The 27,963-nt window shown below is 41.5% G+C and overlaps 1 protein-coding gene across 6 annotated transcripts in view; it reads left to right on the plus strand.

The window, feature by feature from the left end:
• CIT (citron rho-interacting serine/threonine kinase) overlaps positions 1-27,963 on the plus strand; it is a 171,882-nt gene that overhangs the window by 109,229 nt on the left and 34,690 nt on the right. For all 6 annotated transcript variants that reach the window (XM_040250781.1, XM_040250783.1, XM_040250782.1 and 3 more), the window contains 7 exons: positions 3,780-3,896; positions 4,859-4,968; positions 6,005-6,179; positions 10,293-10,490; positions 19,976-20,029; positions 26,209-26,406; positions 27,166-27,359. In XM_040250781.1, coding sequence (XP_040106715.1) covers positions 3,780-3,896; positions 4,859-4,968; positions 6,005-6,179; positions 10,293-10,490; positions 19,976-20,029; positions 26,209-26,406; positions 27,166-27,359 — 1,046 coding nt within the window. The remainder of the gene's footprint in view (positions 1-3,779; positions 3,897-4,858; positions 4,969-6,004; positions 6,180-10,292; positions 10,491-19,975; positions 20,030-26,208; positions 26,407-27,165; positions 27,360-27,963) is intronic.

A 27,963-nucleotide genomic window follows, 5' to 3' on the forward strand; every position in this document is an offset into this window, starting at 1 on the left:
GAAAGATGTTTTGACAGGGCATAGATTTCTAGGTTGGCAGTTATTTCTTATGATACTTTTTGAAAATATCATTCCATTGATGTGTTTGGCTTTTATTATTGCAGTTGACAGTCAACTGTCAGTCTAACTGTTGCTTTCTTTGAAAGCAATCATTTTTTTTTCTTTTAAAACTTTGTTTTGTCTTTAATTTTCTCAAGTTTTACTGTGCTAAAACTTGACATGTAGACAGATGTGGAGTTATTTATTTATCCTTCTTGAGATATACTGGACTTTGGAATATATTTTTTAAAGTTCTGGAAAATTATTGGTCATTATGTCTCAAATATTGCCTCTTCCTCTTCTCTCTTTCCTTCCCTTATGAGAATTTGATTAGGCATGTGTTAGGTTACCGCTTGTCTTTTGGTGCTGCATTCTGGTTAAGCTCTAATTGATTTTCCAGGGTACTAATCCTTCCCTGTCTAATCTGCTGCTAAACTATTCCATTGGGTTTTAAATTTCAGTTACTGTATTTATTGGTTTCTTGTCAGTCTGTTTGGTTCTTTTCCAAGTTTACTAGAATATTTAAGACAAGAACTTTTCATTCCCTGCATTCATTTGAAGCTTATCTTCTGCTTCTTTAAACTCATTAGCATAGTTATTTTTCTATCTATAGCTGATGATTCCAGTATCTGAAGTATCTGAAGGTCTGTTTCTGCTGTTGTTTCTCCTGGTTCTTTTTATGGTGTCTGTCTTTTTGTGTGCCTGGTCAGCTGCTCATTTTCCTTGGCAAATTAATAATGGGGATTCTTTGAGACCTTGAATGAAAATGTGTGCCCACTTTGGGGGCATCCCTGGGCTTTGACTTCTCTATTTCCTTACCCTTTGAGGAGATTAAAAATGAAGCTCAAGTTTTTTTTCAGCGAATGCCTCAAGTTCAAAACAGCCTTCTGCGCTTCTTACCTCTCTGGGTTTCTGCTTTCACTTAGATTTTAGTCTGTAATTTCTTACTCTCTTGCCAATTCTTAGGTACTTTTGGAAAATGTTTTTCATATTCTATCTAGCATTTTAAGTCATTTTTCATAGAAGAGCTGGCTTAAGTAATCTAGTCCACTATATCAAATAGTGAATTAAATTATTTCACTTATTGACATTATTATTTCATTTCAATTTTTTGTAGTAAGTTCAGTGGCCAGAAGTGACCACCAGCCTATTTCCTTTTAAAATCACACCATATTTTCATTGTGATTTTGGACCAAGCCTTTAATTATGTCTTATATTCTTGAGAATCAGACATTCGTTGGTCATTACATCTCAAATACTGTTGTTATTTTCCCTTCCAAGTCAGACATTGAAGGAGTCTTTTAATTTTTGTGATGATTGTATTACTGGTTTGTTTGGTATCCTCAAAGAGTTAGCTGTTCCTATTTTGGGGAACAACAAGTATACATACTCACATAGCATCCTCACCATCACTATTCTGGCATCCTCTCTTTCACCCCGGGGTTACTTTTGGTTATTTTTCATTGAAAGAAATGCAAGGAAAGAACCTAGAATGGACCTTAGTTTTAATGTGAATGCCTGCTTTCATACATTTTCAACTTTATCTGCCAATTTTTGGTTTTAGTTCTTTCTGGCTTCTAGACTTTTATCTTTGAAATAAACTACCTTTCAGAAAATTATGAGAATGTTTACATTGTCCACTGGCACCTTTGCATGTTACCTTTGCAAAATTCATTCTGTAATTTGGGTGAGTATATTGGCTTTCCTGTCAGAAAGCCATGTTTTATCTTAAATTGATACAAATGTCTACAGTGGAATCTCTGATTTCAAACAAATTCCTTGCTTCCCTCTCAGGCATCATCTTGTTCATCCTCCTGCCCGGTTAGCCCAGTCAAAGCCAGGATGTGTGCCATTTTGATAAAGGCTTGTCCCTTCTGGCTCATACTTCTTTGTGTTGATATTCATTGCTGCCAAAATGGAGGTCTTTTTTTTCTTTTTTAATGTTTATGTTTATTTATTTATTTGAGTGCACAGGGTCTTAGTTGTGGCACGCGGGATCTTTTAAGTTGTGGCATGCAAACTCTTAGTTGTGGCATGGGATCTAGTTCCCTGCTGCTGCTACTGCTGCTGCTAAGTCGCTTCAGTCGTGTCCGACTCTGTGCAACCCCATAGACGGCAGCCCACCAGGCTCCCCCATCCCTGGGATTCTCCGGGCAAGAACACTAGTTCCCTGACCAGAGATCAAATCTGGGCACCCTGCATTGGAAGCGTGGAGTCTTAACCACTGGACCACCAGGGAAGTCCTTGGGGAGGTCTTATTTTGAATAGTCATTCTGAAAATGGGCTTCATTGCTTTTTGCCTCATAAGCAAAAGACTCCTTGTGTAGGCATTATGTGTTCTTTGCTACCTTCTCGGTGGCAAGAACTTGGGTTTATAGATCCTAGAGAATGTTAAGGAGAGGTTTGTTTTCTTCTTCCTTCCCTCCTGGCTTTATGAAACCATTTCTTTTTAGTCAGCTCTGCTTTGTGGCCCTGTTTTATCCCCTGTGAGGCCATTTTGGTAATAATTGTGATCATACCCCAGATTCGGTCCTTTACTTACTCGTAATTTTAGAATCGCATCCTGACATCCAAGAGAACAGGCGGCTTATCCTCTTGAGGTTCATCCTTCCTCCCATGACCCCGTCCTCCACCTCTTATTCTTTTCTACCAACTTCCACTCTGTTTTTTTCATCAGTCAGTTCTCGTTTAAAACCCTCTTTGAAATTGTCCTTTTCGTTCTTTATCATGCAGGCCCTCTCCCTGCTCACTGGCTCTTTTCAGGGACGATGTCCCCATGAGCTGTGAAGGGCCCTTCACAATAGACAGTGTGGGAAAGGCAGATTTCAGCTCCCATCTGTGACCCCAATTCTTTGGGCTTTCTTCCCAGTATCAGATGTGGTGTCATTCAGAGAAGCTCAGTGATGAGAAACACAGGGTCAAAGGCTTGGCGAGTCATGATGTCGCCTTTCTTCCTCTCATTTTCGCTGGTTGTTTTGGCAACTGGTGGTGCTCTGTGTGTCCCTCGCAGAACATTAGATCAAGCTGGTGGATGGTGACACCATTACTGTTTTTATTTTTTCCTCTTGGGAACACTAGGTGCTTACAGTGGCATTCTCAGCACTGAGAACACGATTTCTCTTCCCCTGGGAAAGGTATCTTTTTCCAGTGACTTTTTTTTTTTTTTTAACCCCCAGCTGGATCAGAGGAAGGATCGGAGGAAAGAGGTCCCCCCAACCCATGCCGTCTCTTCAGTCTGTTGACTCCCCACCTACTTTATCAGTAGGCAGAATCCTCTTGTCCCTGGTTGTTTCTGAATGTCAGCTTTCTGTGGTCACACAGGTTTCCTCAGCCTTCAACTTTCTATCCTTCCATTCCTAGTCTGGAGATAACGAAATTATTTCTGTACAAATTAAGAGCAAGCATCGTTCTGAAAACTGCTGGCACTTTGACTACTATAACATTGCCCCGAGGTACTAGCTGCAAATCATAAGATCTCTAGAGAGATCTGCCCCCGCCACCGCTCTCATTCTGGTGTCCACCTGCACTTTGACTATCCCTCTCTGGTCTTTTTGGCCGCTAATTTTAAAATAAATTCTTAGTTCAGGTCCTCCAGTTACTTGCCACTTGATGATCACGCTTGACTTCTTAACCTCATCCCAGTGATCTCTGCCCTGGAGCTGGGGAAGTGAGGCTTCTCCGGTACCTCTTGTTAGTCTGCTGGGCTCAGGACACTAACTTCTCCTTTTGTTTCCCCTCAGGTGTTGGACAATCAGATAAAGAAAGACCTAGCGGACAAGGAGACACTGGAGAACCTGATGCAAAGACACGAAGAGGAGGCCCATGAAAAAGGCAAAATTCTCAGCGAGCAGAAGGCGGTAGGTAGATGGAGTCGCAAAGCCGGTTTTCATGGGAGGGATTGTGAACCATGCCAGAAATCATGGGCTGGAGAAGAGTCCATTTGGTCTGTTTTATCTTGTGAAGTCTGTCACTAACAGAAAGCTCTCTCTACAAGTCCTTCCTCTGGTAAAACGTGGCAGTGGTGGCTTGTGGCCAGTTTTGCCTTTCACACCCTTTAAGAACTCACACTCACCTGCATCAACTAGAACTGACTTTTAAAACGTTCCCCCGATAACAAGCCCGGTGGCCCTTGGCCTCAGCCAGGCATCTGATTTCCTTTCTAATCCCTGTAGGCAGATGTTTTCAGAAACCTGCAGCTTAAAAGATTCCCCTGTTGTGCTTGTTAATCTACTTATTATCTCAGACCCTACTGAGATTTTTCACATCAGAATCTCTAAAGGAGGGTCCTGGGAAGTGATATTTTTAACCAGCAAGCCCGTCCCCTCCCCACCCTTCCTGTCCTGGCCAATTCTTATGTTTCACTAAGTTGGGGAAGCTTTGATGTACAGAATCTAGGACAGTAAGGGCTGGGTGAGAAGGAATCACTCAGAGAACGACAAGCCCATGGGTGATAAGAGCAGGAGCTTGCAGATGCAAGGTTTAGAGGCTCCTGCAGGCTCAGGTCACATGCGGGCGACACAGGGATTTAACGAGGCCTATTGGCTCAGGGAATGCCAGGTTCCTCAACAGGTCCTCCTGCCTGTGTTTCCTGCAGGTCCCTCAGCTGCTAGGGGGATGTGCAGCCCCTGTTGATAAAATGAATGAGTGCCATCGCTGGGGCTGTGAGATCTATGCCCCTCAGGGTATAAGCTAGTTGAGTCTCTGGTCCGATGGTCCTGCCTTTCAGATGATCGTTCTCCCTGGCCCATGTGGCCTGTGTCATTCTCACTCCAGTGGCACCATCTGTGTGCAGGGTTCCAAAAGATCCCTTGTCTTTCAGATGATCAATGCCATGGATTCCAAGATCAGATCCCTGGAACAGAGGATAGTCGAATTGTCGGAAGCCAATAAACTTGCAGCCAACAGCAGTCTCTTTACCCAGAGGAACATGTAAGTATTCAGATTCTAACTGCGTGCCTGATTCCAGTCTGATCCTGCCTCCTGGGGCACAAACTCCACTCTGCTGTGTGGTGGAGCCGAAGTGGATCTAATGACTCCCATTCTGGGGCCCAACCTCTCTATACTTAGGAAGCTTTGCCCCCTCTGAAGTGGTCTCGCTCTACCCTGTCTTCTCTTTTGAGCTGGGTTTTCTCAAATGCTTCAGCTTCCCGTCCCATCACAGAGTGTTTTGCTCTCTCTAACGAGTCTATTTATAGCTGGCTTCTGGAGAGCTGCCATCCTTGTTCCCCAGACTTGCATCCTGTAATCAGTTGGAGGTGGTCTCCAGTGTGCCCAACTGGGCCATCTAGTTTCTGTTGTGAAGCTGGGCCCTGGAGTGTGAGTTTTGGGGGGTTCAGCAGGTAGTCTCCTGTGATCCAGGAGCACTTTGATCTTAATCTTTTCCCCCAAAGAATTACAATCTCCAGGATTTCCACCCCCACCCCCCCCCGCCCCCTGGCTCCTGCCACCTTAGATATGTCCCTTTAGAGATCTTAAACATTCCCATCTTAGTTTAAACCTGCTTGGTAGGCCGCTGTCTGATCTTTGAGTCATTCCAGCTTCTGAGCAGCCTGTGGTTAACAGAGAAGTGGAAGGAGTATCATTCCTTTTCTTATGACCCCCTTTTCCCTAGGGCCCATCTCAGTGAGTCATTAGGGTGCTCTTGTACTCAGGAGGCCCTTCCTGCTGTCCTGTACAGACTAGGAAATAAAAAGGTCTACCAAAAGAGTGAAATGATAGTATCCCTTGGCCATACTTAATCTCATCAAGAAGGGACTCTGAGCAGTGGGGACTAAGTGGGCCCCAGGTCCCCCTGCTGGAGTCATGCACACGAGGCCAGGTCTGGACTGCACTAACCTGGGAACAAGTGTGGTCCACTTAGCTGAGTCACACCTTTCTCTCTGTTTCTGCCTGTCCTTCCAAGGGGGTACATGCTCACCTCTAATGAGACTGTGATTTTGCTTGGCTCCTCCTACCACCCCACCAGGAAGGCCCAGGAAGAGATGATTTCAGAACTCAGGCAACAGAAGTTTTACCTGGAGACGCAAGCTGGGAAATTGGAGGCCCAGAACCGGAAGCTGGAGGAGCAGCTGGAAAAAATAAGCCACCAAGACCACAGTGACAAGAACCGTCTGCTGGAGCTGGAGACCAGGCTGAGGGAGGTAAAAGTGAAGGGTGACCTCCCAAGGGTATTTGTTGGAGCACCAGAGACCCCAGCCAGCCAGGTGTTGAGCTCAAATCAATAGCCATCATGAATGGTGGTGAAGAGTACAGTCGGGACCACGGGGGTCTGGGTTAGAATTCCACCTCCACTTGTTAGGAGTTTGACAACCTCAGGGCTGCTCCTTTATCAGGTTATGCAAGAATGACGTAAATTGGTGCACCTTCAAATGGGGGCAGACCCTCTGTCCCAGGTCATGGAGGATCACGTGACCGTGTCCTCGCTTGGAGTTTAGCACATAGTATGGCTTAGTGACAGGTTTCGTGGCAGTGGGAGACTAAGCGAGAAATCTGAACTTTAGTTTTGTTTGATGGAAGGTGATTGTTTTCAGAGGGATAAAGTAGCTGGGAAGGATAGCCAGGTTTGGGAAGGGAAATCTCACACATTTAGTTGTAAATATTTTGAGGTTGATTTAAGCTGTGACTTGACATCACCAACTGTGTATTTATTAAATGCCTGCCGATTGCCAGTTAGTAGCCTGATGGACAGTGGTGACAAGATAGACCCACCCCTGATCTGTGGGGCTGTCAACCCAGCAGGTTGGCTTAGTAGACACTGGCAGAGACAGAACCGGAACTCAGGAGGGAGGTCATTCTAAGTGGGACATCCCAACTGGGCGTGATGACTAGGGACTCATATTTGTGATGGAATTCTTCCAAGAGTGTATGATCTCTGTTATGGCAAAGACTGTTAAGCAGACCATCTTTAGTTAAGGACTAAACCATGAGGGAATTCTGACATTTAAGAATGTCTTCTTTGCTTGTACTGGAGTATTAAGTGAGGCCACTTCTCTGAAGGACCAGGGTTGGCAAGGTGTGGACCCCTCTCTATTAAGACCACGTGGCCTTTGTTTTGAAATGCAGATTCCTGGGGAGCTTCCTCCCTCAGCTTTTTAAATTGAATTGAGTTGAGCAGTGAGGGGATGAGGAGCAGGGATTTGCATTTTTAACAAGCACCCTGGGTGATGCTTATGCTTCCGGAGTTTGAGGACCATTGTTCTTGGTTGTCCAGAAGCCTTAGGCAGTGGTTTTACTTTTCTTATCCAGGCTATATTTTTACTCTTCAGTAAGTTTAACCACACTTCCTTGTAGCGTGAGCCTTAGCAGTGTAAGTGTAAATAACTCAAGATTTCTCTGAGCGTGGGAACATTGGCTGTCTTTTGCTTTCCCTTCCCACAAATGTCTTCTGTGTCTGCCCTGCAGCTGTTGTTCCACTGGGCATTAATCTAACCCCGGGAGGGTGTGTTGCTTTATTCTTGAATCTGTATAGCTAGGGGTGGTGTGAGAAATTTAGGACACTTCCAGAGAGGTTCAGGGCTGTATGTACTCTAGGGGAGTCTGGAGTTTAGCTTTATTGATTTATTTTTAAAATTTTTATGGGATGATTTTTACAGTTGCTTTACAGTGTTGTATTAGTTTCTGCTATACAACAGAGTGAGTCAGTTATACAGATATCAACTCTTTTGTGTTCTTTTCCCATATACATCATTACCGAGTATTGAGTAGAGTTCCCTGTGCTGTACAGTAGGCCCTTATTAGTTACCTATTTTATATATAGTAGTGTGTATATGTCAATCCCAATCTCACAATTTATCCCTTCCCCATTCCCCCCTGTTAACCATAACTTTGTTTTCTATATCTGTGAGTCTTTCAGTTCTGTAAATAAGTTCACTTGTACCTTTTATTTTTAGATTCCACATGTAAGTGATATCATATGATATTTGTCTTTCTCTGTCTGACGTCCCTCCGTGTTGCTGCAGATGGTATTATTTCATTCCTTTTTACAGTGACTAGTATTCCAATGTGTATACATACCACATCTTGTTTATCCATTTCTCTGTCGATGGACATTTAGGTTGCTTCCATGTTCTGGCTATTGTAAACAGTGCTGCAGTGCGTTGCATGTATCTTTTTGAATTACGTTTTTCTCTGGATATATGCTGAGGAGTGGGATGTGGGATCATATGGTAACTCTGTTTTTAGTTTTTTAAGGAACTGCCATACTGTTCCCTATGGTGACTGTATCATCAAAATCCTATTGGTTCTCTAGGTTACATCTCTTGTCTTTCTCCTCTTCATGCCTATGACCTCTGAGACTTGGGTTTTACCTTTCCCAAGGAGCCCTCTCTAACTCCCTGGACCTAGATGGGATGTCTCCTTTGGGTCCCCTTGGCCTTTCATGATTAGCTTATTTCCTGTGTACCCCTTGGCTGTCTTCAATAAACAGAGCTCTCAAAGAGCAGCAGGCATCTCTTATTTGCTTGGTGTCCTCATGTCCAGCACAGGGTCTGGTCCTTAGAACAGTTTATCACGTTGGTTATGTCAGCAGTTGTGCCACGGTGTTCCACATCTCCATGCCTTGGATGTCTTGCTTCCTCTGCTTGGAGTTTTGTTTCCCCCCTTATCTGCTTGTTTGGCTCCTGGGATTCTTCAGTACACAGATCCACAATTACCTTCTCTCCCTCTCTGCTGTGTTCCCACATTTCTGCATGTCTGGACCATTGCACTTGATCACAATGTATGGTAGTGGTTGGTTTTTAGTTTTTCTCCCCAACTTGAAGGCAGAGACTGTTTCATCTCTGTATTTCTTTATATATAGAATTTGCCAAGTAAGTATTTCTTGAATAGATGAAAGTTTGAGTAGATAGATGGGTAGATGGAGGAAGGAATGATTAGTTCACAGTGTGACCTTAATTCAGGTTACCTGATGAGAACAAATCGGAACAAGAATACTTAAAATAAGTAGAATGCAGTCTGTTGTTCCACTTGTAATCCCACTGTAAAGATGGCCTTGTTACCGTCAAGATGTTGTTCATGTTTTTTGTTGTTCAGTCGCTAAGTTGTGTCTGACTCTTTGCAGCCCCATTAACTGCAGCACGCCAGGCTCCTCTGTCCCACACTGGCTCCTGGAGTTTGCTCAAAATCATGTCCATTTGATTGGTGATGCTATCTAACTCTCTCTTCCTCTGTCATTCTCTTCTCCTTTTGCCTTCAGTCTTTCCCAACATCAGGGTCTTTTCCAGTGAGTTGGCTCTTCTCATTAGTTGGCCAAAGTATTGGAGCTTCAGCTTCAACATTAGTCCTTTCAGTGAATATTCCTGGTTGATTTTCTTTAGGGTTGACTAGAATTGATCTCCTTGCAGTCCAAGGAACTCTGAAAAGTCTTCTCCAGCACCACGGTTTGAAGGCATTAATTTTTCATTGCTCAGCCTTTATGGTCCAACTCTCACATCCATATATGACCACTGGAAAAACCATAACTTTGACTATATGGACTTTTGTCAGCAAAGTGATGTCTTTGCTTTTTAATATGCTGTCTATGTTTGTCATAGTTTTCCTTTCAAGGAGCAAATGTCTTTTAATTTCATGATTTTGGGGTCCCAGAAAGAAGGTCTGTCACTGTTTCCACTTTTTCCCCTTCTATTTGCCATGTCACGATCTTAATTTTCTAATGTTGAGTTTCAAACCAGCTTTTTCACTCTGCTCTTTCACCTTCAAGAAGTTCCTTTCACCTTTTAGTTCCTCTTCACTTTTTGCCTTAAGAGTGATATCATCTGCATATCTGAGGTTGTTTATATTTCTCCTGGCAGTCTTGATTCCAGCTTGTGAATCATCGAGCCTGGTATTTCTCACGATGTATTCTGCATGTAAGTTAAATAAGCAGGGTGACAATATGTAGCCTTATTGTACTCCTTTCCCAATTTTGAACCAATTGTTCCATGTCCAGTTCCGTTGATTTGTGTTCACTTTTAAATATTTTTCTAATGATAATCATAATTTTTATAGATTCTTGCTGTGTGGTTTTTTTAGAAGCTTTCTCAAGCACTGTAATAAAGGAAAGGAAGGGAAGCTCTGTATATATGTTATATATACTCTTATGTGTTCTCGCTCCCGTTGATTTTGAGACTCATCGAAATCAGAGCTGTTTTATTCCATTTTATTTGCCTTCTCAGTTGAGTGCTGAGAATTTGATTCCATGACCAGATTTAAGATGCTGGTTGTGTCTTGGCTTTCTCTTCAGTTAAGGTCAACAAGTCTCTCTGTGTGTGTCTCAGGTCAGTCTAGAGCATGAAGAGCAGAAACTGGAGCTCAAACGCCAGCTCACAGAGCTGCAGCTCTCCCTGCAGGAGCGTGAATCCCAGCTGACAGCCCTGCAGGCAGCACGGGCGGCCCTGGAGAGCCAGCTCCGCCAGGCCAAGACGGAGCTGGAAGAGACGACAGCAGAAGCAGAAGAAGAGATCCAGGCGCTTACGGTAGGATGTGTGTGGAGCTGAGGATAGTTGCTCACTTTTAAAAGTGCCAAGAAAGGAAAAAACAAGCCAGAGAAATGCTGAATAGGCAGAAAGTTGACTTACGTAGGCTGCTGCTTTTTTGGCACTGGTATACTAGATCAAGTGAGCTTTCCTAAAGATCTTGAAAGGTTCCACCTTTATTTTTGTATTTCCTTCTTCATAAAATCATCATCACTATAACTTAAATTTCTGTTTTACCAAAGTCTATTTACCTGGGTCTTCTATTTAGTTTTCAATAGTCATTAAAAAAAAAAATTCTTATATATTATAGTAGTCTTTCTACCATATTTCTGTTTTTGTTTTGATTAACCTCATTTGTATTCCTTTTTTTTCCCCCTCAACCTTTAGATTCTGTTTTGAATCTTATTATGTATTTGGTAGATTCTGGATGGAAACGATTCTAACGAATGAGAAATTATTTCTGTAAAAGGGACGTGGCTTCTCCGCTCTTTCTGAGAGACTGATTTGCTCACATGAAGAGCGTTCTCAGAAGATAGATCTTTGGTGGTGGGTGGTCCCTGGATCTAGACCTTAGTTCTTTCTGCAAGTCTCAAAATGTACTTTGTTTGGCCATTTCCACAATTGATCCTTCTCATAGAGTCTGACCTAGGCTAACAAGACTGATAAGAATTTTATATATGAAATGCCAACTTCCAAGCTTTACAGAGGGACATATATCCATCTAGTTGACCAGGATACTCTGGGTGGCTAATGTTCACCCTTTTCCCCTTAAGCAAAACCTAGTAATAAATCCCTTTTCTCTTGGAAGGCTGCTTGGTGGATCTGGGCATAGCGAGTTGAATGAGTTTAATGGCTGGTATCAATCAAGTGCATACATTTCTAATGGTAACATACTGTTCTTGCCAAGCGGATGGGCACACTCATGCCTGCTGGTCAGGATACCCTCTTCTGTGGGCAGGGCACAATGCAGCTGATTGGGTTCAGTGCCTTTTTCAATACCTAAGTGAGTATCTTATTCATTGTGATTCATTTTTGGATGCTGTCCCCATCTCTGTCAGTGAGCATCTCTAAAGCATCTTTCAGAGTAGGATTACTTCTGCAGATGATCATGGACTTTTGTTGCTTATGATTTACCCTGTTTAAAAGAATGTATGTGTATGTGTGTAAATAATATATATATACATATATATCTTTTTTCTTTTAAGTAATTTTCTTCTTAGACGTTATCTCCCACTGTTGGGTTTGGGGACCAAATTGGGAACATGATCTGAGAGTTCCAGGGTCCTTATGGACCGGTCCAGGATACAGGGGTTTCCAGGATTCTGGGAATGCAGAGTAACTCCTTTGTAGAAGTTGCTTGAGCATCCTAGCTTTTCCAGGACTTCAGCCAAGTTCAGATATTGGTTGCAACCTTAGTTTCTGTTGTTTTCTGTATGAAAACACTCATTAAATGATACCACATGCCGCCAATATTTTGTTTAAAGAAATTAGTTACAGTATTTGTTTATACCCCGCCTTGTTTCAAAAATGGATTGGAAACAGTTTGGAAAGATACAAAACAGTATAACAGGATAGAATAAGAAAAGTCTGAGAGAAAGGAAATCACAGAAGGGAAAAAAAAAGAGGTAAGAATGAAATGAATATATATAGCAAGAAGGTTTATATGCTTTCTGGAGTGGGGTGAATGCAAAAAGAGACAACCAGAAAGCATTTTTTAGCTGTTAAACAAGACACCTAAAATCCAGCCACTATTATATTTAATGCTTTGTATATTAATATGCCACCCTCCCCCAACCCCCGCCCCAACAATGAACCTCCCTAGCTCTGAAAGGAGGAGACATCAGTCATTTAATCCATACTTGAGGAGCCCCCACTGTGTGCTTAGCGCTGTGTCTTTAGCTTTTTCTCCCCAGGGGACTGGCCTGTAGTCCCTCAAATCCTATTTGTCAGGAGCAGAGGAGAAGGACACATTTATCTCTGCTCTGTTGGAACTGGGAAGGATCTGGTGGCTGTGCGTCTTACCTTGCCTGTTTGGAAGCAGGAGGGTTTGTTTGCATTGCTGTTGTTTATTTGTGGGGAGATTAGTCTTTCAGTCCTGCCTTGCTGCTGGTTGGAAAGCGCTGTGTCTAATGGCTGCAGGACGCCTGCACAGCAGCAAGTCACGACTTAATTTAGTCAGATGAGATCACTGCCTGAGAGCATCTTCTTAAAAAAAAAAAATGAACTTTCCTAAGTCTGGAAACTGGGGCTGTACAGTTCTCACAGATGAAGATCCCTTGGAAAATTGGGCTTGTTCACAATGATGGCAGGAAAGTGCCTTTGGTCCACGGCTATTTGTAAACGCATCACGCAGGAATCCAAACCCCAAATCGGTTTGCTTCAGTTCAGTTTGAAGGCTATGGGTTTTTTCTCTCCCGTCCACTTGATTATGTCCCATAAACCTGGTAATGGACCACAGGTGGCTAATGCCTGAATGGCTTTGTTGAATTTGTCCTGAAGTATATATTTTCTGGGAGAGAAAATGATCACAGATGCAGTACCCTCCCCCTCCCTGTCTCATTGTTCCTGCCCAAGTTCAGACCCACTGTAAGCATCAAATCAAATTCAATCAGCTGCGTCCAAAGTGATCTTCTAGGTGGTTTGTGTGCTTCACAGCAGGCTGTTTTATCAATAAAAGGGAATAGTCAAATGGGCTATTATTGCTCTAATTCTAAGAGTTGGCCACTTTCTCACCTGGGAGGGGGAGCAGTTACCCCCTCTGGCCTCTGTCCCTGGGCCAAGTTAGATGGAACACAGTTAAATGGGAGCTCTCCGTTGATGAAGTTTGGCAGGGGGGCCAGCCATCTTCCTAGATTTTATTTTTTTCTCCCACTCACCCTTTCTCTAGACTTCCCTGGTAGCTCAGCTGGTAAAGAATCTTCCTGCTATAGAGAAGACCCCTGTTTGATTCCTGGGTTGGGAAGATCCCCTGGAGGAAGGCATGACAACCCACTCCAGTATTCTTGCCTGGAGAATTCCATGGACAGAGGAGACTGTCAGGCTACAGTTCCTGGAGTCGCAAGAGTTGGACATCGCTGAGCGACTTTCACTTTCACCTTTTCCCCACCTTGTCAATTGTATTTGCATTGAAATTCACTGGCCATTTAAAGCTAAGATTGAATCAAGGTACAGACCAATAGGAGAGTCAAATTTATACAAAAAGCCATGCTTTTCAGATGCTTCATTGCTTATTGGGGGAGGAGAGAATTTTTCCACCTGGAATTGAAATGTAAGAGTCCATGTAATCCCTTTGTGGGAGGGAATTTGAGCGTGCACACGTCGTTGCATGCAGACACATGATGTGATGGGAATGTTACTCTGAATGGGTCCGCAGGGCAGAGGAGCAGCATGGGCCCTGCGTCCACCAGCACGGCCCAGTGAACATGCTTCATGTCTGTCCTCACGCTCTTTTACTGATTTGGCTACAAGACTTATGCTGACTAATCAAGAGTTGAAAGCTAGAGACACTCAAGAAAGGGATCCTCCCAACAGAGTGTGATGGTGGCATCCCAGGATTATCCTCTTTGATTTCTTAAAATCATTAGTCAATGCATGCTCTTTTTCTCTTTTATGAAACTGTCAATCATTGAATTGAATTAGTAAGCCATGGGCATGATAAGCAAGGCAAGATGTGAGCTTGGGTCACTTAAGGTGACAGTCTTGCTTGGTCCCTGCCTTCCCAAAGAATGGTGTGAAAGCTGTGTTGTAGGATCCTGACCGTGGATCCCAGAAGACAGTCAGACCTCTAAACGTGAGTTTCCGTTTTCACAGCTCTGGGTATTTTCTCTCTTCAGGGCTGCATAATAATTCTCTTTTCTTCATTCCTCTTGTAACTTTCCTTAAAGAAGATATAAGCCCTGCCCAAAGTGAGTACCTCTCTGATTTCCTGGCTGCAGTCTGTCCATTCTGCCTCTTGCCACTCAACCCCTAGATCAGTGGTTCTCAAGATGGGGTCTGTGGCTCCATGGGGATCCTCAAGTTCAGATTATTTTCATAATAATACTAAGCTGTCTTGTGGCGTTTTTCATTGTGTTAACATTTGCACCAGTGGTACAAAGTCAATACTTTTATTTTAAAATAAATACTAAAGATATGTTTTAATTTCTGATGTGGTAAATATAGGTATAACTCACATAAACAAAAGCCCTTTGGGGTCCTCAGTAGTTTTTAAGGGTATAAGTCCTTATTCCCTGTAACTCCTAATATCTAATTAACATGGATATTATTTATTGAGAGAACTCAAAGCTTGTCTTATGTATTTTATTACCTTCATATATACTATTGTGTGACCTTTTGCTTTTTTATGCATTTTACAACTTATTTCAAAGAAACATAAAACATGTTTCTTGCTATTTTTAAACTCAGATCAGTTTGCTCTTTGTTACAGTACTTCCAGCAGTCACAACAGTGTTGGTTCTACATCTTGTGTTTATATTTCAGTCAATAATAAAAAGTCATAAAGATGGTAGTTCCCTATACTATAACCACAGAGAAGATTGCTGTTTGATGTGTCAAAATGATGCAAAGGCCTCATAATGGTAAACTATAATAGAAATATTAGTGATTGGAATTTCAGACTACTGTAGAGCAGTTAAACAAGTTTTTAATGGTGCGGTGTTATTTGGAAACTTTGCAGTTAGTCAAAAAATGGAATGGGAACAGGGCTTCTGTTCCTCAGTCTAGGCTAGAGAGCTTTTGTTTTAATGATCACTGCTTAGGCTTTGAAGAAGTTAACTTTACCTTTCTTTAGCTTCTTGTTTCTGTCTTTGAGAGATATTACACCAAATAGTTATTTAGAATGGAAGTTGGCAAGCTACAGCCAGTGGGCCAAATTTAGTATGCTTCCTGTTTTCTGCAAATAAAGTTTTATTGACGCACAGTCATGCCTATTTGTGTACATGTTATCTGTGGGTGCCTTTGTGCTATGAGAGCAGAGTTGAATAGTTGTGACAAAGACTGAATGGCCTTCAAAACCAAAAGTATTTATTATCTGGTTCTTAAAAAAAAAAAGTTGTTCACTCCTGTAAACTCCTAGAGTTCACTAACTTAAGGGTGGTATTTCTTCCTCCAGGATACCCACAGATGAGATTCACAAGTAGTACAAATAGCCATGTTTCTACTCTGGATAAATAGTAGTCTTGCCTTTTTAAGTTAATAAATCTTGTATCATTGCTGGGCAAAAAGCTGAGTTTTGGGGAAAAGCTATAATCTTTTAAATTAGTTGAAAAAAATTATTTGAGAAGTTGATTCTAAGTGATAACTCTTGATTTAAAATGTATAAGTCTGCAGTTGCTGGTTTTTGTTTTACCATGTTTCTAGTCCTCTTTTATTTTATGTAAATTTAAGACTCTGTCATCTTCTGCCTAAATTTCCTTTAACGTTTCTTATAGTATAGGTTTACAGGTAGCAAATTCCTTTAGCTTTGGGATGTCTGAAAAGGTCTTTATTTCACCTTCATTTTAAAATGTTTTTATTTATTTTATTTTTGGCTGCACTGGGTCTTCCTTGCTGCCCGTGGGCTTTCTCTAGCTGCAGCAAGCTGTGGGCTACTCTCTAGTTGCAGTGCACAGGCTTCTCACTGCAGTGGCTTCTTTTGTTGTGGAGCATGGGGTCTAGGGTGCGTGGGCTTCAGTAATTGTGGTACAAGAGCTTAACTGCCTCATGGCATGTGGGATCCTTCAGGACCAGAGGTCAAACCTGTGTCCCTTGCGTTGACAGGGAGATTCTTAACCACTGAACCAGCAAGGAAACCCTCACCTTCATTTTTGACATTTTTTGAAAGAAATTTTTGCTGGCTATAGAATTCTAGGTTGACAGGTTTTTGTTTTCCTTTCAGTAAAGATGTTGTTGCACTGTCTTCTAGCTTCCTTCCTGCCAAACCTCCCCAACCTCCCTGTGAGAAATCTGTGTTCTCTTAGTTTCTTGTTAAGTAACTTGTCTTTTTTTCTGGTTGGTTTCAAGCTTTTTCTCTTTATTACTGGTTTTAAGCAGTTTGATTATGATATGATTTATTCCTTTCATGTTTACTCCATTTCTTCCATTCCTTTCATTTATTCATTTCACGAAAGCTTAATTCCTTTCATGTTTCCTGTGCTTAGGGATCATTTAGGCTTTTTCATCCATGGATTTATTTTTTCATTGACTTCGGAAATTTTGTGGCCATTATTTCTTCAGATTTTTTTTTTGGTCTCACCTCTGTACTCCAGGGATTCTGAGTACATGTATATCAGGCTCCTTGGAGTTACCTCACAGCTCATTGATGCTGCATTAATTTTTTTTAAGTCTTTTTTTTTCCTTTATGTATTTTATTTTGGATAGTCTCCGTTGCTTTGTCTACAAAGTTCACTAATCTTTTTTTCTGCAGCATCTAATCTAGTCTTTTGTTGTTTGGTTGCTAAGTCATGTCTGACTCTTTTGCAACCCCATGGACTGTAACCCGCCAGGCTCCTCTGTCCATGGGCTTTCCCAGGCAAGAATGCTGGAGTGAGTTGCCACTTCCTTCTCTGAGAGATCTTCCCGATCCAGGGATTGAACCTACGTCTCCTGCACTGGCAGGCTGATTCTTTACCACTAAGCGTGTGGGAATCTTAGTTTATGGCAAAATAGAGATACTATAAAGTATATCATAGCTAAATTAGGTGATGAATATTTTGACTTACTTATAGACCTTTGTGTTTTAATTTGTTTTGATTTATAATGTGGTATTAGTTTCTGGTGTACAGCAAAGTGATTCATACTCTTTTCCTATATGGTTTATTACAAGATATAATAGTTCCCTGTGCTATACAACAAGACCTTGTTTATTTTACGTATAGTGGTTTGTACCTACTAATCAAAAACTCCTAATTTCCCCCCCACTAACCCCTTTGGTAACCCCTTTTTTATGCCTGTGAGTTTGTTACTATTCTGTAAAGAAGTCCATTTGTGCCATATTTTAGATTCCATGTATAAGTATTATATGATATTTGTCATTTTCTGTCTTCACTTAGTAAGATAATCTCTAGGTTCATCCATGGTGCTGCAAATGGCATTATTTCATTTTTTTTTTATGACTGAGTAATAGTCCATTGTATGTATGTACTACATCTTCTTTATTCCTTTGTTGATGGACATTTAGGTTGCTTCCATGTCTTGGTTTTTGTAAATAGTGCTGATATGAATTGGTATGCATGTATCTTTTTGAGTTAGAGTTTTCTCCAGATGTATGCCCAGGAATAGGATTGCTGTTTCATATGGTAATTCTATTTTTAATTTTTAAAGGAACTTCCATACTGTTTTCTATAGTGGCTGCACAAGTTTACATTCCCACCAGCAGTTTAGGAGGGTTCCCTTTTCTCCATATCCTCTCCAGCACTTATTATTTGTAGACTTTTGAGTGATGGCCTAGATTTTCTGATAGAGGCTAATATTTCCTTTAAAGAGGAGGAACACTTTTTCTTCTGCCTCAAACTGGATTCTTCTTTGGGCTTTCATAGCTAAGCAAATGGTGCCATAATTTACCTTGTCTCCCAAATCAAAAGTCTGTTAGGGTACCCTTAGCCTCCTTGTCCATCAGCAGCTCTTATTACCTCTGCTTCCAAAAAAGATCTCACCTCCATCCATTTCTCTCCATCCTTTGCCACTATCCTGCTCCAACCCACCATCCTCTCTTCCTTAAATGATAGCAATAACCTCCTCAGTGGTTGTCCTACTTCCTTCTACATTTGTCCTATTTTGATGTTTTTCTTACAGCATCCACAAAACGATAGGCAATGTCATCCCACATCTTAAAAACCTCTGTTGACCTTTAGTTAATTGCATTTTGAATGAAATCCAAACTGTTTTCTGGGCCTTCAGGATTCTGGGCCTGCCTCTGTACCATCAACTTGGGCCACATTTTCCCTCTTTTGCTGTGACTTAGACAAGTGATTTTCAAAAGTTATTTGGCCACAACCCACAGAAGAATATATTATACGTTACAGTCTACTACAAGAGGACATAAATACTGTGTTTCATTAATTTTTAAGGTAGCTAATGAGGATGTATCTTATAGCCTATATATATATTGTCATAAGGACATAAACATATCATAGTTTCATTAGCAATATTTCTGTTTCTTAATGTTACATAAAGCTGTGGTGAATTTTATAATTGATAGCAACTTATACTTGATGAATTATGTTCATAATAATAAAACAAGTTTCCAACAACAGTACTTACCCTTACTGTCCAAGATGCATGCTGATGTCTTCTAATCTACCCTGTTTATTCCATTTTATTGGATAAAACAAAACAAAAAACCCCGTCTTGACATCCTCGCTCTCATGTTACAACTTGAAGTATAAAAAACTGTTGTAGCCACTCAGTCCTGTTTTATTCCCCGAATGCACCCAACCCTTTCTTGCTTTAGGGTTTTTGCAGATGCTCTTCCCTCTGTTCTTTTATGTTCTTTGCATGGCTGGCCCCTCGTCATCCTGCAGATTTCAGTTTAAATGTCCCCTCTTCAAGGAAACCCTCCTTGACTACCCCATCTAAGTCAGTTTCCCCCCTCACCCTTATTTTTTTTCCCTTAGGCCCCATTTGTTTCCTTCATAGCACTTGCCCCTGTTTGCAATCATGTGCTTGTTTATTTTCTGTCTGCCCACGCCTGAATGAAGGTTAGGCCACATGAGCTGTGTCTTGCTACAGTGTCTGCCATGTTTTATGTACTCAAAAAATCCTTGTCAGATGAATGAATCCTACTGGTTTAGAGTACCTCGACCTTGGTGAAAGCCTGTATATTTACTTCAAGGTCTAAATAGGATTTCTGAATCTCCACAGCTTGGGATTTAATTTTTTTTTTTTAAGTCCCTACTTTGTCCTGGCTATTGTCCTGTATTTATCTATGTGTGTGTGTTCTTTCTTGGGAGAAGTCTTGGTGCAGGGGGCAGGCAGCCAATTGGAGGGAAAAGGCAAAGGTTAAGAATGGGGAGTAAGACAAATAAAGGAGACTAAAACTTCCTCCTATGTTCTTTTCCTTTCTTCTGCTAGTCCCTAGTTTAAATCTGAATGTTATATGTATTTGTACAGGGTATGAGTGAAGTGAAGTGAAAGTCACTCAGTTGTGTCTGACCCTTTGTAATCCCATGGACTATATAGTCCATGGAATTCTCCAGGCCAGAATACTGGAGTGGGTAGCCTTTTCCTTCTCCAGGAGATCTCCCCAGTCCAGAGATCGAACCCAGGTCTTTACCAGCTGAGACACAAGGGAAGCCCATGTGTGATCTAAATAGTTAATTGCTGTCAATAGGCATTGTGTATTTCTGTAGCTTCTCATGTTGGGCTTGTCTTGACTAATTCTTTGGAAAAAAGTTAGTGGGGCAGCTACAACAGGGTTCTTGGCTCGTGATTTTCTTTATTTGACCCATAGCATGTAGAATTTGTATTCCACCCTATGAAAAATTTATAATCGACTTCTTACCTTTTAGGCACATAGAGATGAAATCCAGCGCAAATTTGATGCCCTTCGTAACAGCTGTACTGTGAGTATTAACCAAAGATGATGAAAATGACATGGAACTGAGAAGGAAAGGGGGAACGTCTCTTTCTAAAATCGGTGGCTGATTTTTGATATAAACTTTCAGCTTGAAGCAGTTGATGTGGTCAAACTGATGCGGAAGTTTCTAAGCCTCAGAAAACCTTAGTTTCTTGGGTTCCTGCCAGTTTTAGAAGTTTAAACCATCCTTCATGTTTGCAGAAGGCTTGTTGGAATGGTCAAAATAATTCTCCCTACAGAACCACTAATAGGGTCTCAGTAGCTGCAACAAAAGCCCCAAGGGAGCTCCCCCTCCTTCTCCAATCTACAAATTTCTGTCTGAGGTGGGCCTGAGATGGTAGGGGCAGTTAGATGTGTCAGGCTTCTCCAGCCTGCTGCCTCTTCAGAGAGGGAAGACCAACAAGTTCTTCTGGAGAATCTAGAAATGTTAGCTTTTTAACAGGCAGAATCTGGCTTCCTAACATGCAAATGCAGAATTTAGGACTCTTTGGGAGATGTTATTTATATTGAGAGAAGTCAATTCCAGGAGCAGATAAGCATCATTCATAGGTTATGTAATAGGGTAAAATGTCTATTTTTGATCAGAGTGAAGGACTGAACTAGGCCCCTTTCAGAAGGGAGGGATGGGGTCCTTTATTCATGGTTCTGCCTCCTTTCTTTGGTCCTTTCATTGCTTTGTCCCCTCCTTAGCTCTCAGTGAGCTGGTCTCTATTTGTATTATTTGCACCTGTGAATTTCCAGAAACACCCTTCTACACCCTATATTCATATTTTATTTTCTGGTAATAAACTCCTTCATTTCTCTTTACCTACTGTAAGTGAGACATTAAGTCTTGATGCTATATGCCCCCTGCATCCTGCCTCCCTTCATTTAGCTATAGATTGCACACAGGAAAGTGCATGAAGTGCAACTAATCTTAAGTGTACAGCTCAGTTGATTTGTATGTGAATAGACAACTTGTGTAACCACAACAAAGACCAAGATACAGAATGTTTCAGCTCCCGGAAGGCTCCTCTTGTCCTCTTCCCATCAGTGTGCTTTGCCCAAAGGGTAACTAGTAGTCTGATCTTTGATACTATACATTAGTTTTACCTGTTCTTTCATTTCATATGAATGGGACCATTAGAAGATATGGTCTTTGGGTTTAGCCTTTTTGTTACTTAAATTGTCTGTGAGGGTTCATCCATGTTGCACTGTCAAGATTTTGTTCTTTTTTATTATGGTGTCATGTTTCTAGTGTGTGTTTAGATCTAGAGTTTGTTTATCCGTTTTCCTGTTGATGGGTGTTAGGGTTGTTTTTGGTAGGAACAGAGCTATTAGGAAGCACTCTTGTACAGGTCCTTTGGTGCTTACAAGCCTTTGTTTCTGATGAACATATATATACATACCCAGGAGTGGAAGAGCTAGGTCATAGGACATGCCTCCGCTTAACTCTGGTAGGTGCCTGACAGGTATTTAGGTCTGTATTGCCTGATGCCAGTGGCCAGATGTGGGGTGAGCCTGCCTTAGGGATATCTTGATTTCCTCCATTCTCACCTCCCTTCCTTGAGAAATTGATACATTTTGTTTCTGTACTCTTTTGCTTTACTTTTAAAGTTTGTAAATTGTCTTGGTTTCTTCTTTTACATGAGAGTTATCTGCTTATATACGTTCATGCTCATAAATGATCACTGAATAAGATATAGATGATTTTAGCATGTGATTTTTTTTTTTTACATTACTGTTTTATCCCAAAATAATCTTGGATGCATTTTAAATGTATATATCCGTAATCTGTTCCATTCATCTGGAGTTTTCTTGTTTTTTAGTCTTTTTTTAAAAAATCATTTGTTTATTTACTTTAAAACAGCTTTATTGAGGGATAATTGGAGTACAGTAACCTAATGAGATTTCAAATGTGTGTATATCTTTAAAACTAGCAAAACAATCAAAATAACAACTGTAGTCATCACCCTCAAGAGTTTCCTGTGCACTTTTGTTATCCACCCTTCCCCACCCCATTTTTAAAATCAGAAATCTAGTTTTAATAGTATATGCCAATATATAGAATAAAATTGGTCACTTTCTTAACTTATGAAATTGGTTACTTTCTTAACTTACGTAACGTTTATACTCTCTTTATCCCTCAAATTTGCTTTTCCTGGAACAATGACTTCTAATCCTTCGTTTACTTACCCTTGGCTTTCTGAAGCCTTTGGGGATCTACCCTGGTGGGAGGGGGAACCCAAGAAAGAGAGTGATTTCCACTCACCTTTCAGCTAGGCCAGCTGGCTGGCTTGGGGGTCCAAACTATGTGCTGTGGAGTCAGATAGACTAGTTGAGATTCTAAACTGGCCTCTTAGTAACCTGTGTGATGTTATACACTGAAGCCTCCATTTCTTTGTCTATAAAATGGGGGTGACATTATATGTCCTCAATTCCAATGCACCATTGATTGTAGGATGTACAGTTCATTTAACTACTGTTCTTTGGGGACTGGGTGAGGGAAGAGAGACCTCTGTTTAGTTCCTGTATACATTCAGATTTCTGAAACAGTAAAACCTAGGAAACACTGAGTCACAGAATCAGAAACTTGATAATAATACTTACCTCATGGAGGTTCCTGCAAGTTAGATGATGCATCAGCATTTGTACAGGGCCTGGTCCATAGAATGTGCTAATCAGTGATAACTATTATTATTTGCTCATATTGGGTTTAGAACAGAATCTTGTTTAGAAAACAGCTCTGCTCCTAAAAAAAAAAAAAAGGTTGAAAACCACCACTTTAGAACAATGCTTGGCAGCACTAGTGGATCTCAGTTATCCTTCCGCAAGTTCAAAGGCTGCTTTGCAGACGCTTTAGAAGAGCACACAGATGCTCCTTTCTCAGCGGCGCTGTCCAAGACTGTCTCTGCTGGCAAATGTCATCTTCATTATCATTGGAAACTCCTATAATAGCTCGATCGATAGGAGCTCCCAGTTAGCAGCTTTTAAAAAGCTCGTGAGCAGTGAGATTTTTCAGGCTCAGGCCATTTCTATATTTTGAAGAGATTTAAAAAAAGAATTTGATTCAATCTGGCACCTAAAACCCTACCTAAGTCTGTTCTGGAGAGGAGTTGGTGGGCAAACATATGACATGGTTTTAATTATGAATCAATCTGTCAGCTATAAGATTAAAAATAAATAATATGCAAATAGCCGCCCTCAAGAAGGAATGAGGCATTAAAATAGGACGTCAGCCCTGTGTCTTTTCAGCCTGATGTTCATTGTCTGGCTGGTGTCTTCACCTCTGGTGTGTTCTTGGACGTTTACCAGGTAACATTCTCTCTGCTGCTCACCCAGCAGAGGTGTGAAAGGTAACCTGTATATCGCAGAACCACAAGGTTTGCTTGAAAAGCAACAGATAATCCCAAATAGAGACCTTAAAACATTTTCTTTTTGGGTACTGAGAGTAGATACATTTTTTTTGTGTTCCTGTTTTCTCTTGGAATTTTACCCAGATCTCTTATCTGTACAAACAGCATATCAGAAAGCTCTGCTGGCCCCTACATTATGGAGCTATCTCCTTCATCTTTTTTTGCCACTGAGATGGAGTCAGCTGTGTAGTTTCTCTTTGCTGCCTTGTATCCTTGGGGTTGAAAGGTTAACAGTCTCCTGGTACAGGGCACAGATCATTTGCCCTTGGTGTAGAGAGAATATGCCCACAAAGTAGACCTAAGGATTCTCCTTGCCTGTATAACCTGGTTCAGAATTGCAGATTGCCTATTATCCTTTTTTTTTTTTTTTCCAAATCATAGAGATCATTAATTTACTGCCTATGTCTCAGATCAGTTCAATATCTCTGTGTGGGAGTACATCTAACCCTTAATACCACCAGCAGCTAAGAGGGCAACTCAGCAGTTAAGTGTGTTATGGCCGAGGCAGAAAGAATGAACAACGTCTGGATCAGTTAACGCACTCTAAGGAGTTCTTGAATGCTTCCTGCAAACACGTGATCCTCCTTTTGTCAAATAGGCAGTACAGATAATGACAAAATACAAGCTAGCCACCGCAAACTGTAACTAGAAATCAGAAACAGGAGACCCTTTGAAAACGGGATGATGACAAGGAAATAGAAGGCCCCTTCCTACTCAGTGGGTTCATTTCACTTGAAGTGAGAGTAATAATCTTGGTAACTCCCTGACTTTTTATGAGTGTCTTTTCCTTTAGCACTTTATAATCTAATTTGGGGAGGAGAAGAGGTGGCAGAAATGGGCATATAATAAATGGCTTTTTTTTTTTTAATGAGTCAGAGAAAGCGAATAGGTGCCTAAAGGCTTAAATATGTCTTTGAATGGCAGATTATTTTGGCAGCGTAGGTATTCTTATATGGGTAGATTTTCTGAGGTCTGTCTGTTCCCCCTGGGCCACCATTGATGCCTCACTAACACCTCGGTCACTCACTTTTGTCTCTTGTATTTCACATGACACGTTAAGGGAGAATATCATACAATAAAAACCCAAAATGTTAAAACCAGAGCAACAGAGAAGGTTGTCTATATAGTATTTACCTCCGCATCATAGGTGGAGAAACCAACACAGCCAAGCTCAAGATGGCTTATCTGGGACTTCTAGGCGGTTTGCCTCATTAGTCTTGTTGTTTTCCCTCTGGGGCAGAGGTAAAAGGAAGCACAGTGAAGACATTTGGAGTCTAGGAGAAAAACCATCTTAAGGAATGGCTTTACTATGTATAGGAAGGAGACCTGTTGAACTACTAGGCACCATTTATTCATTGTTTCTGCTTTAGGGAGATTTAACCATATTACTCAGGGTGGTACAAGCATTCTTGTGAAGCACAAATGCCTGCTTGGAGTGACAGACTTGAAGTTTTTTCCCTTTTTTTTCTCATCCTGATAAAGAAGGAGGTTTAGCCAAGAACTGGACCGTTTAACCTTTATTCCCCTTCTTGTAGCTGATAGCATTACTCAAACCGGTACAGTAGGAATTAACAAGGCTTTTGATATTAAAGTACAAATTACTAGACCGCTTACTGCATTAAAAGCTCATCAGCTCAGTGAACAAAATGAAAAACTGTGTTTTCTGAACCACGCTGAACAATTCTAATTGACATTCTTTAATTCTATGTGCCTGGGAAGATTTTTTTTTTTTTAATTGATAATCAAAGGGGGTTAAGACAGGGAGTTAGTTAGTCACAAAAACAGTGGCAACGTTTCAGAAACTAAATCTGCTTTAGGTTTGAAAATGGGAAACAATTAACCGTAGGCCCAGAGGCATTTCCTTTTAATTTACTCCTTTCTGTTATATAAAATTTAATTTACTGCCTGTGTTCCTCATTCCAACTATTATTAGAAAATTGCCCTTAAATTTCGAAAGTATTATATGTAAAAGCTCTTTGCAAGTGCTGGTACTAAACTTCAGCAAAGAGAATAGGAAAGCTAAATGTGCTGAAATTGAAGTCATTCCACCATTGAGCAGGGAAATAATTTAGCAAAATCAGATTAAATCTCTTTCAGTAAAATGACAGTTTCATATGTGTGCTTTCCCATTTTCTGATAGCCAGCTGTATAAGAAGAAACCATTTAAAGTTATGCCATCCATATGGTATTATATTTTCAGGATTATTCTGAACGTCCCTTAAGTTTTCCTTTTTTTCTTTTGTTGCTTGAAATTAAATTTATTACCTGAAATATTATTGAAATAACTCTTAAGTGTCCTTCACTCAGTCTTCCTTGATAAGAGCTTTATTTTGCTTTCTAAGACCATCTCCCATGATAATGTTCTGTCGATGATGTCCTGGGCATTTCAGCTTAATTAGCTGACTGTGATACTAGTCTCTCTGCTATTCCTCTTTCCTCAGTTTGCACCCTCCACATTCTGTTATGAACTTGATCTCATTTAAAGCTGCCCCTTCCATATGGCAGTCGCTTTTGATTGATTTGCTCTTGCCATGTTTTCCTGATGAGTCCTGAGTCAGAAGGAATCCGAGACATTTCTTGTTCTCCCACAGCGTATGTGGGTTTGGGCGCTAAGGAGGCGGGTATGGCAGCTGGAGGCTGGCTCTTGGGGGCTGGATGGGCAAACGCTGGTCATCATTACCACATAGGTTTGAGTATATATGGCTTTAGAAGCAATTTCTCATTTCCAACCAACTTGCTCCATGTGTAACCGGATTTTTTCCTCTTTTAGGTGATCACAGACTTGGAGGAGCAGCTAAACCAGCTGACAGAGGACAACGCTGAGCTCAATAACCAAAACTTCTACTTGTCTAAACAACTCGATGAGGCCTCTGGTGCCAACGACGAGATTGTACAGCTGCGAAGTGAAGTAGACCATCTCCGCCGCGAGATCACTGAGAGGGAGATGCAACTCACTAGCCAGAAGCAAGTAAGGACCATGAATAGTGTCAGAGACCTTGGGAAACCTGGAGCCCCTTTAGATTCTGGAGCGAGTGCCAGTTACATCTCTCCCAAGTGTTCTCAGACTGAGCCTGTCAGTAAAAGTAATCATGTCAGCACTTTGCAGGTTTGTGAGTTTTAGAAACAGCTTTTAGAAGTGTGTAGTTTGCCTTTTTTGTTTGTTTCATTTTTTTGGCCACCCCACATGGTTTGCAAGATCTTAGTTCCCTCACCAGGGATCAAACTTGTGCCCCCTGCCGTGGAATCACAGTCTTAACCACTGGACCATCAGGGAAGTTCCATGTATAGTTGTTCTTAATTTTGGTTTAAAACCATTAAAAATAGAATAGAATGCTTTTGTGAGTCACTTTATTTATTTTTTAAAACCTTTTTTTGGCCCAGTTGTGAGGCTTGTGGAATCTTCATTCCTCACCCAGGGATTGAACCTGGGCTTTCGGCAGGGAGAGCTGGGAGTCCTAACCACTGGACTGCCAGGGAATTCCCAAGCTACCTTATTGTTAAGCGTGGTCTCTTTTCCCTGGCCCTCCTCTGAGTTCTTTCTATAAGATCTCAGTAGAAATGGCCCTTCATCTGTTCTAGTCTAACCCCCTTGGTCTGTAAGAGAAAAAGATAGTGTCTTTCAGACTGCAGTTAGAAGCTCATGCTTATCCAAAACTAATCTGAGAAAAGTACCACCCGGGAAATCCTCATTTGCTATGAGGCACAACTCAATGGTGCTGATTTGCAGACGATGGAGGCGCTGAAGACCACGTGCACAATGCTGGAGGAGCAGGTCATGGACCTGGAGGCCCTGAACGACGAGCTTCTGGAGAAAGAGCGGCAGTGGGAGGCCTGGAGGAGCGTCCTTGGTGACGAGAAGTCCCAGTTTGAGTGTCGGGTTCGAGAGTTGCAGAGGATGCTGGACACCGAGAAGCAGAGCAGGTGGGACTTCATGTAGGTAGAGAACCAGTGGCAGGTGGCAGCAACAGGATCACCCTGAGAGCTCCCAGCAAGTGCCCCCACTTGACCAGGAATGAGCAGGTGCTGGTATGTAAGACTTAAGTGTTAAAGCTGGGAGACTCAGGGCAACCAGGATCAGTCAGTCATCCTTGAGGTAAATACGGACGGTGCCAGTAGCGGGAGATGATGACCAGTCAGCCAGTAGAGGGCCCCAGGAGTCAGCAGGGCAAAGTGTCTTAGTGCTTCCTTTGTAGAAACTCTTTCCTCGGATTTTTTGTCATTGTGACTGTGTAGTGAGACTGTCACTCTCCTTTTTTTAAAAAAATATTTATTTGGCTGCACTGGGTCTTGATTGTGGCATGTGGGATCTATTAATAGTTCCCTGACCAGGCATTGAACCTGGACCCCCTGCATTGGGAGCACAGAGTCTTAGCCCCTGGACCTCCAGGGAAGTCACAAGACCATCAGTTTTGATCCTGGTCATGTGTGATGCACGTCAACCCTCTACACCAGCTTTGGCACTGTTGACAGTTGGGGCCAGACAATCCTTCGTGATGGGGGCCTGACCTGTACATGGTAAGGTGCT

This window comes from Oryx dammah, unplaced genomic scaffold (assembly GCF_014754425.2).
Source record: "Oryx dammah isolate SB20612 unplaced genomic scaffold, SCBI_Odam_1.1 HiC_scaffold_12, whole genome shotgun sequence".
Lineage (NCBI taxonomy): Eukaryota > Metazoa > Chordata > Mammalia > Artiodactyla > Bovidae > Oryx > Oryx dammah.